A 10,933-nucleotide genomic window follows, 5' to 3' on the forward strand; every position below is an offset into this window, starting at 1 on the left:
TATATCTTTAGGTTTAATAACTAAGTATGTTCGCATAATTCATTCAATCCCATTCCCACCCTGGGAACCCCATGCCTTGGCTGTGTGAACTCACCTTGGGTTTGCTCGGCAGATACACAAAGTTCGGTTAAGCTATATAGTGATCAACCACGTCCTAACATGGTTATTATACAAGTCAGGTTCGCATTCAAGTATAGCACGTATGTTCTACATGTATTTGTGACAACCCTCTCAAAACCAGGTATCCGTACGACTTAATTAATTATTAATCATTGCCTAATTACTGTGCTTTACTGAGTTTGCTGATAAACTGCTACTTGATTGTTGGTACTTGTACATATCTGCATCATACTTTGATATTCCTGTCACTACACTACTTAATTGCTGAACCTTAGTGACAAACATGATGCACAAAAGCACAGTAGCACTAAACGGATACACAGTGAACATGCTGATATAGCCAGCATCAGGCAAACGCTGCCTCTAAAGGCCTGAATGAGCCAGAATTATTTTACTACACCCATAGTGTGTGTAGGGATACAAGGGTTGTATGATTACGTCTCTAGGAATAAGATATAGAGATTTGGATGTGCCTAAAACATACTTTAAGCACGAAACACAGCACTTTTATCAACACACTAGCTTCTAGCTAATTAATAAAGTGCCAAAATATGAGGAATTATTCCCGACACTTTGCAGAATAAATTGTGTCGCTAAAAATATTATTTATGACGCTTAACGGATATCTTAAGCACTTTAACGGATTACTATCCGACCGAACAACCGGACAATACCCGGAACATAAAAATATTGCCAAAATTAATATTAGTACTTTTCTGAGCCAGTTAGGGTCCCTGATTACCCTAACAACCGCTTTATAATGCATTAAACAACTAACGGGGTTAGACCTCGCACTTAACGCACTTAACCAAACTGAACCGTAACTGAACGATTGGAAACGAACCGAGCACCATTACAACCTAAAGGAATCGGCCAACTAGTGGGACCCGGGGGAGTACGTCCTTTATTATTTTATATTAGATTACGCGAGGATCGAGGCAACTTTTTCTATAAAAACCCTCACCTCTCTCACACTTGAACACACACACTCCAACTTTCACTCTCTCCCTCTCCCTTGCCCCCTCTCTCGGCCGAACATCACCCCACCCCCACATCCATTTTTCGGTTCAAGTCTCTACATTCCAAGTATACTCAAGTGTCGGTGGTTACATACAACGAAGCTCGGAACAAACGGAACGCGAAGGACCTCTACCGTTTGCTATTATCCACGCAGTTTTCGACTAGTTTCTTCCCTAGCCCCGAGCTAGAGGTATAACGTTTAAAACTCATTTTTAGTCATGTCTAAAGTGGTTAAAAGGATATTTGTCGGTTGAATGTCGGTAACCCGCTTAATGGAACTTTAAAGTTTACTAAAACGTGTATATCGTTGGATAAAAGCTCAAAACGCGTGTAAATGTCGTAGTATTTGAACATGTTGATTAAAATGGCCCGATCTATGATGTGGTGGCTCTTATCATCGTTTAACCCGACTTTGATAAGATCTCGAATTTTGGCATACACTAGATGCCAGCGGTTCAAGGGTTAAAAGGTGAAACTCCACCACACGAGAAACATGAACTTGTATAAAAGTGTTTTAACATGAAAAATAGTATTTAAAACAAGCCGGTCTACGTATGTACAAGTGGTATATTCGTAGGACCGGGTGTCGAGAAAATCATGTTTTTATCAAAGTGGATAAAGTGTTAACAAATACGATTTCTATAAACTACAAGTGTAGAAACACTTGTAGAATAAAAGATCCGACAAAATAACAATGTTTACAAAAATTGTCGGGAAGTTGTAAGAAGTGATTTGTTCCAAAAACGAGGTTTTTGCAAGACTAAGCTATGTTATGAATAGATCCACTAAAAATAACGAGATCTACACCGTAGTTTTTGTAAAAACTACAAGTTCATGAAACAACGCGGTTTTACATACTAGTCTTCTATTTGAAGAATGGAAAAATGACTCGGTTGAATTGACAAATTGTTGAGATGATTTTGTAAAAGAAAATGATACGCTTGAAAGCGTGGCCACCTCCAGTTACAGGGGAAACTCTGGCGAAATTTTCTAAAAATCTAACACTTAGAATTATTTACAAGTGTTAGACTACTTTGACATGTTTTCAAAATATATTTCGCCACAACTTTATTTACAAATAATCGGAGGTGGGATTTTCACAAAAGTAAACGTGATAAGTATATATTCGGTAAATACATTTTGTCACCTCACTGTTTATGATTATTTTGTGAAGATATATAAATATTATTTTTAGAGTAAAAATAATATTTACTAACCTTGTCAAGCCCGAAATAATACAAACGCTTATACGTCGAGAATATAAGTTACAACGGTAATTATCATTACCACTTAATCACCAAAACGTAACTTACGCTTTATTCAGAAGTATTCATAAGCGCGTGTGTTGTCAATATATTATTTTGGGAAAATATTATGAGAAAAAGGAAATATATTATTTTTGAGAAAAATAAATATATTTTGAAATAAGAAATAAAATATATTAAGTGGGACTTAATAAAATAATATAAGTATACATGTATTTAATTCCCCCATCCTTGGGAAGGAGAATGCGTATCAAATATATATCCGAAACGGTTGACTAACTGTTTCCCAAAAATGTAAACTATGAAGCTAAAGCACGGCCATCCGTCTAATAGAATTAGCACATGTAGGTCGTTGCACAGCACCTGGATATTGGATTGCTTGATTTTGTGACGCGTTCACTGTGAGTTCATGTCCCCCTTTTCTCTTAACTGTTTTCAGTTTTATAAACTGCGGGGGTGAAATACATGTTACAATGATTATGGATATGTTATACATGGTATGGTTAGCGTAAGGAGGGTTACTTAGATCATGTGAATGGGTAGGCGGAAACTTGAGGTCATTAATCCTCAGGGTAGGACCGAGGGGCAGGAGCGGTAGATCTATTTGGGTGTAGCGAGCCCAGTCCCAGGTCCAGCAGAACGGACCTTGGGATGACTTTGTTCCCGACGCATAAATTTGCTAGGTTTGAGCCTTCCTACTTGCATTTACACATATCAATGGCCTTGCAAACCATTGGTGATCTCTTTTTCCTTATTTGCTACATACCAGGGTTTTTGATAAAGATAAAGGTTTATTTACTCATTTTCGCATGAACTCGCTCAACATTATTGTTGATTTTTCAACTTACATGTATTTCAGGGAATTAAGGATCTGGCACGGTTTAGCAGGATTTCCCGCTGCATTTAGATTCAGAGTCATCCGGGTTCAAGGCTTATGGCTCTTTCCTGGACAGGCCATAGCCCCTGAACCATGTTTATTTATGTTTGCACTATGGTAGTGGTTGTACTGTTAAGACGAGTAATGGTTGTTGGGTGTTTACCCATTTAGACAATGTTTGACAATTTTATTTTCAATGGATGACTTTGCATGATTTTAAATTCATATAGCTTGTTATGGTTAAGCTATGGTATTAAGAGTCACACCAAATTAACCACGCTTCCGCAAAGCCAGGGTGTGACAGCTTGGTATCAGAGCCCTGATCATAGCGAACTAGGGTTCATTTTGAGTCTAGACTATGATCACTAGGGCTCTCACGAAAATGTTTTTCTGCATACCACTTAAGTCCAGATCCAAAACTTTTTATAAACAAATGTTGAGCATATTTTATTATTTTTAGGCTCAGTCTGGGAGGCTGAGGCTCGGTCTGAGAGACTGAGGCTCGGTCTGGGAGGCCGAGGCTCGATCTAACGGATCGAGGTAGTTGTCTAGTGGGACTAGGGAGTCAGTCTGGGAGGCTGGGAAATGTTTGCTAGTGGGACTAGGGAGTCAGTCTGGGAGGCTGGGAAAAGTTGGCTAGTGGGACTAGGAAGAACAGTCTGGGAGGCTGGGAGGCTAGTGGGACTAGGAGGAATATGTGATTATTATGTGGTAACTTGTGTGATTACCTGATTTGCTGATATTTGTGCATACTTGTGATTGTATTACAGACTCATGGACACCTCAGATACTGGAGACTCGGACACTACTGGACCCCGACCCATGGAGTCAGACGAGATTATGTCATCAGAGCACGAGGTGCATACCTCGGATTATACTAGTACAGACGACGACGACTTTCAGCCGTTCGCACTACCTGACGGCGTCGATGAGCCCATCGTTGGTGGTCCTGCTGCGGATCTTCCTCTCGCTGTGATTCCCGCCCCGATTCCTCTTGCATCCTACCCAGCTTATGAGCTTATGCTTGATGCCGAGGCTGGTGGCGATATTGATCTTTTCGATGATGAGCTATACGAGGACGAGGTTCCTGACCCAGCTCTTTTGCCCACTGGCGGTCTTTTGATGATCGCCGGTGCTCCTGTCGGAGACTCGCCTGTTCATTCTCCAGCCCCAGACTCCTTCGAGTCTGTGGCATCTGTTCCATCGCATGTGGCGAGCACGCAGTTTTTCGTTCATGACTCGGATCCTGACCAGGCGTCATCTGCCGCCCCTATGCCGAGCTTTGTTTTTGAGCATGACGATTTCGAGGATTCTGACCCTGTATTTCCTCCTGGATTTGATCCAGACCGTGATATTGAGTTCGTTCATATGGACCAGCCTGTAGAGGACCCCGTTGACCCCGCCGACCCTTTTGATCCTATCGATCCGGACTTTGACTTCGATATGGCGTTTGTCGATCCCGAGCCTGCAGTAGCTCCAGAGCAGGCCGCTGCTTTCGATCCCGCACATGAGCATGGTTTGGCGCATGCTGATGTTCCTGTTGATCCTATTTTGGCGGGTCAGCCACTTGGCGATTTTCCTGCTGATGATATTCCCTTGTTAGATGCTGACCATGTTGTTGATCCTCTTGTTGACCCTCCGATCGCTGACGTCCCAGTTGACCCTCATGTCGATCTTGTTGATCATGTTGATGCCCACGTTGATCCTGTTTTAGCTCCTGTTGATCCCTTGCCTATTGAGCCCGAGCATGCTCTGTTTGCAGAGCACATGGATCCCCCTGACGAGGAGGCTCAGCACGGTTGGATACCGGCTGACGAGGATGTTCCGCCGCTTCCTCCTCACCGCATTGATGCTCACCATCCTGAGTTCTCATTTCAGATCCCATCTTTCGCACCTCCAGCGGGGCCTGGAGAGGGCTCTTCCGCCCATCCATTTGGCCATGTACCGATGCCATTACCTGTCATGCCTCAGATATCTCCTGCTTCAGCATCCACTTCATCTTTTCCTGTTATGCCTTTTGGCACTGTCAGCGAGCCTTCTTTCTGGTCTTCGCTACCCGTTATGCCACCCGTTGATCCACCTCATATGGGGCATACCCTAGAGGACCTATTGATGTCATTTGTTCTTCAGCATGATTCCCATTCTCAGCGTTTGCAGGAGCTCGAGAGAGCTCAGATGCCTCCTTGTTCATGTCATGGTCCGTCATCCTCATCTGCTCAGCCATTTCGGTCTTTTCCTCCTGACATTGCTGCTCGACTTTCGATCCTAGAGCAGCAGATTGCATCCGTGATCCGCACCCAGCAGGCCCTGGAGGAGGACTGGCTTCTCTTTCGCCGCTTGCATTATCCTCTTTTTCCCCCTCCTCCACCACCACCACCCGTCTAGAGCTCATCGACGTTACCAGGGTAGACACCGGTGAGACGGCCGCGATTGTTATGCACAGCTTTTGAAGACCATTTGACTGCACAGATTTTTGTTGATACATGTGATGTATTGATTGTATGTAACACTGATATGATGTATTTTGTACAGGGGTGATGTAACCCCTATGTGATTGATGAATGTACTAACACACTTACTATGCTTATGGTCTTGATATATATGCAATCGCCGTATTCTCACCATATCTGATTCACTTGATTGATTATTTTTGTATTGGGACATGGGATGTTGGACATGGGATGTTGGACATGGGATGTTGTGTGTGATATATTGATAACATGAGATGTTATATGCTATTACTATTACTATATACGTATGATTTCTATGGCCTAATCGACGTACGCATCTTTAGAAAATGGCACCAAGACGTCAACCGCAGCCGATGCCCACGACTCAAGAAGAACTGCAAGAAGTCATTGCTCCCGCGATTGCTCAGTATGCTGCATCGCAGGGAGGACCCAGCTGGAGTAGCTCCAACGGCAATGGCAACCAGAATCCCCCTCATGGTAACCCTAAGTCTTTAAGACGTACCATGGTCTAATTGGATTCCTGTAGCAATTGCTAATGCAGTTCCTATATTGAAACGAATGTGCAGGGTGCACCTTCAAGCAGTTTCTGGACTGTAAGCCCACAAACTTCGACGGCACGGGTGGTGCTGTTGCCTTCGTTCGTTGGGCAGAGAAGACTGATTCCACCATCCGTATGAGCAAATGTGCGATCGACCAGCAGGTCACTTACATTTCAGGGCTGTTTCTAGATGGAGCCCTATCTTGGTGGAACCTTCAAGTGCAAACTCTAGGCGAAGCTGCCGCCTACGCCCTGTCTTGGGCCGAATTGAAAGAGCTTATGCGGAAGAAGTACTGCTCTCGCGCGGAGATTCAAAAGCTTGAGACCGAGTTTTGGCACTTAAAGATGGAAGGGTCGAAGATAGCGGAATATGTTCAGAGATTCCACGATCTGTCGCACGTGGTACCTTATATGGTTACGCCCGAGTTTAAAAGGGTTGAGCGCTTCATCTGGGGATTGGCTCCTCAGATAATCAGTATGGTGACTTCTTCCAAACCCGCAACCATCACAGAGGCCATTGATCTCAGTGTGGCTCTCACTGAAGAAGCGATTCGGTTAAACAAGTTCGATGAGATTGAACCCAGGAAAAAGGAGACTCATGTGGAGTCCTCTGGTGGTAGCAAGCGGAAGTTTTCGAGTTTCAAGCAAAGCACCGGGACGGTGGTTAAGAAGGGAGAATCGAATGCACCAGCTCAAGATTCAGTTGGTGGTAGAAAGAAGAGCAGGGGATACATGGGTGCACAGCCCAAGTGCAACTCATGTCAAAAACATCACTCCGGTCGTTGTGGGTTGAAAGTTTGTGAAGCATGTGGAAAGGTTGGCCACCTGAAAGAGACTTGTTGGGCAAATGCTGGCCGGGGAGGTCAGGGAGGAAATGGGAATAGAAATACCCGTGGTGGTAATGGGAACCGCCCACAAGGAAATCAGGGAGGAGATGGGAACCGTGTTAACCAAGCAGGCACCGTGAACCGAAACCAGGGAAACCACCAAGCTGGGAACAATGGTGGAAACGGGCAGAGGCCCGGATGTTTTAATTGTGGAGATCAAGGGCACTTCAAGAGGAACTGCCCGGAATTAAACCAAGCTCGTGGAAGAGTTTTCAACATGGAGGCCAGGGAAGCGCGCCAGGATCCCAATGTTGTTACTGGTACGTTCCCTGTAAACCAACGCTATGCGTCTGTTTTGTTTGATACTGGTGCCGATTATAGCTTCGTATCGCTAGAATTTAAGAACATGCTTGGTTTAGCCGCTAGTAAGTTAGATATTCCTTATTCGATCGAGCTAGCAAATGGGAAGTTAGTAGAAGCCAATGAAGTGATTAGAGGTTGCGTAATCGAGTTAGGAGAGCGTGAGTTTGCTCTCGATCTACTACCAGTCCAGTTGGGAAGCTTCGACGTGGTAGTAGGGATGGATTGGTTAGCAAATAACAAAGCAGAGATTGTTTGTCGCGAGAAGATTATCCGTATTCCGACCGACGATGGTGAGACCATTGTTGTTCATGGAGAGAAGCGTGAGACGCCGTTGCGGATTATTAGCTGTCTGAAAGCAAGGAAGTGTTTAAAGAAAGGGTGTGTTGCTTTTCTAGCACACATTGTGGATAAAAAGGCTGCTGAGCCGAAGATCGAAGACATCCCTGTCGTAAGGGAATATCCGGAAGTCTTTCCAGAAGACTTGCCTGGCTTGCCGCCTCAGAGGCAAGTGGAATTTCGCATCGACTTAGTTCCAGGCGCCGCGCCTGTGGCTAAGGCACCTTATAGACTTGCCCCGTCTGAGATGCAAGAGCTATCAACGCAACTTCAAGAGTTGTTGGATAAGGGTTTTATTCGACCAAGCTTCTCGCCTTGGGGAGCTCCAGTTTTGTTTGTCAAGAAGAAGGATGGTAGTTTCCGTATGTGCATTGACTACAGAGAATTGAACAAGCTGACGATCAAGAATAGGTATCCTTTGCCAAGGATTGATGATCTGTTCGACCAACTTCAAGGTTCAAGTTTCTACTCAAAGATCGATCTTCGATCTGGATATCATCAGCTCCGGATACAGGAAGAAAGTATCCCGAAGACAGCCTTCAGAACTCGTTATGGGCACTACGAGTTCCTTGTCATGCCGTTTGGTTTAACAAACGCACCTGCAGTGTTCATGGATTTGATGAACCGAGTTTGTAAGCCATACCTGGATAAGTTCGTGATTGTGTTCATCGACGACATCTTGATCTACTCAAGGTCGAAGGCAGAGCACGAGCAACACCTCAGAGCTATCTTAGAGCTACTGAAGAAGGAGCAGTTGTATGCCAAATTTTCTAAGTGTGAGTTTTGGCTGAGAGACGTGCAATTCCTTGGGCACGTGGTAAATGAAAGTGGAATTCATGTGGATCCAACCAAGATCGAGGCGATCAAGAATTGGGAAGCGCCAAAGACGCCAACCGAGATCCGGCAATTCTTGGGTTTGGCTGGCTATTATCGAAGATTTATTGAGGATTTTTCAAAGATCGCTCAGCCATTGACGCTCCTCACGCAAAAGGATAAAAAGTTTGATTGGGGAATCAAACAGGATGAAGCATTTCAGTTGTTAAAGGATAAGCTTTGTAACGCGCCAATCTTAGCTCTACCGGAAGGTACCGACGATTTTGTGGTATACTGCGACGCTTCGCGTCAAGGATTGGGTTGTGTGTTGATGCAACGTCAAAAGGTTATCGCCTACGCATCACGCCAACTGAAGGTGCACGAAAAGAACTATACCACGCATGATTTGGAGCTAGGCGCAGTGGTTTTTGCTTTGAAGATTTGGAGACACTACCTTTACGGTACGAAGTGTACGATCTTTACAGATCACAAAAGCCTCCAGCATATATTCAACCAGAAGGAGTTGAATATGAGGCAAAGGCGATGGGTTGAGTTGCTGAACGATTACGACTGCGAGATCAAGTATCATCCGGGGAAGGCGAATGTGGTCGCCGATGCCCTAAGTCGCAAGGAGAGAATCAAGCCCATAAGGGTTAGGGCTATGGAAATGATTATCCAAACCGATCTTTCCTCGCGCATTCGAGCAGCGCAAAAAGAAGCTCTCAAGGAGGAGAACCTTGAGAAAGAATATCTCCGTGGGATGGAGAAGATATTGGTTCCAAACAAGGAAGGAACGTTATGTTTTGAGAAAAGGATTTGGGTTCCTTTGTTTGGTGATTTAAGAGAGGTTATTTTTGATGAAGCTCACAAATCACGGTACTCTATCCACCCGGGAGCGGATAAGATGTACCAAGATCTTAAGGATTATTATTGGTGGCCTAGGATGAAAGGCGATGTTGCTATCTACGTGAGCCAATGTTTGACTTGCGCTAAGGTTAAGGCAGAATACCAGAAGCCTTCGGGACTTCTGCAGCAACCAAAAATTCCCCAATGGAAGTGGGAAGAAATATCCATGGATTTCATTACGAAGTTGCCAAGAACGCCTAAGGGCCATGACACTATCTGGGTGATAGTGGATCGCTTGACGAAGTCAGCACACTTCTTGCCTATCCGCGAAAAGGATCATACAAGCAAATTGGCTGAAATTTACATGAGAGAAATTGTCACTCGCCATGGAGTACCTCTCTCGATTATATCCGATAGAGATGGAAGGTTCGTATCGAGGATATGGCAATCCTTCCAGGAAGCTTTTGGCTCGAAGCTGAATATGAGCACCGCGTTTCACCCGCAGACCGACGGCCAAAGTGAGCGGACGATTCAGACATTGGAAGACATGCTGAGAGCATGTGTGATGGATTTAGGCGGTAGCTGGGATAAGCATTTACCCCTGGTTGAGTTTTCATACAACAACAGCTACCACACCAGTATTGGTGCCGCGCCATTCGAAGCTTTATATGGGCGCAAGTGCAGGTCGCCGCTCTGTTGGTCTGACGCAGGTGATAGACAATTGGTAGGTCCCGATGTAGTTCAGGAAACTACAGATAAGATCGCGCAAATCCGAGATCGCATTAGCGCGGCTCGTGATCGCCAGAAGACCTATGCAGATCTGAAAAGGAAACCTCAAGAGTTTGAGGTTGGGGATATGGTTTTGTTGAAGGTATCACCCTGGAAGGGTGTAGCACGCTTTGGGAAGCGTGGGAAGTTGAATCCGCGCTACATTGGTCCTTTCAAGGTTTTGGAAAGAATTGGAACAGTAGCATACAAGTTGGATCTACCTGCCGAGCTGAATAACGTTCACGATACATTTCATGTATCCAATCTAAAGAGGAGTCCAACTCAAGTTAACGTTGCCATTCCTACCGACGAGATTCATATTGATGACACGCTCCACTTCGTTGAAGAACCTGTTGAGGTCACGGATTGGAAAGTTAACAAGACCCGCCGGAGCAGTGTCAAGCTCGTCAAAGTTCGCTGGAATGCTAGACATGGTCCTGAATTCACCTGGGAGCGTGAAGACCGAATGAAAGAGAAATACCCCCACCTGTTTCCTAAGAACCCTGCTTCTTCAAGCAGAACCTAAATTTCGGGACGAAATTTATTTAACGGGGGGAGAATGTGACAACCCTCTCAAAACCAGGTATCCGTACGACTTAATTAATTATTAATCATTGCCTAATTACTGTGCTTTACTGAGTTTGCTGATAAACTGCTACTTGATTGTTGGTACTTGTACATATCTGCAT

The 10,933-nt window shown here is 44.6% G+C and overlaps 1 protein-coding gene across 1 annotated transcript; it reads left to right on the plus strand.

Annotated features, from left to right (window-relative positions):
• Positions 1-208: 208 nt before the first annotated feature.
• Positions 209-5,819, plus strand: LOC118489021. The gene is made up of 2 exons (XM_035986526.1): positions 209-241; positions 4,053-5,819. The coding sequence occupies exon 2, from the start codon at positions 4,057-4,059 to the stop codon at positions 5,665-5,667; it is 1,611 nt and encodes a 536-aa protein (XP_035842419.1). The 5' UTR covers positions 209-241; positions 4,053-4,056; the 3' UTR covers positions 5,668-5,819.
• The last annotated feature ends 5,114 nt before the right edge of the window (positions 5,820-10,933 follow it).

The sequence above is a fragment of the Helianthus annuus genome, chromosome 17 (assembly GCF_002127325.2).
Source record: "Helianthus annuus cultivar XRQ/B chromosome 17, HanXRQr2.0-SUNRISE, whole genome shotgun sequence".
NCBI lineage: Eukaryota > Viridiplantae > Streptophyta > Magnoliopsida > Asterales > Asteraceae > Helianthus > Helianthus annuus.

Bases quoted from the DNA above. Each gene is read 5' to 3' on its own strand.
- LOC118489021 (XM_035986526.1), top strand. From the start codon at position 4,057: ATGGACACCTCAGATACTGGAGACTCGGACACTACTGGACCCCGACCC.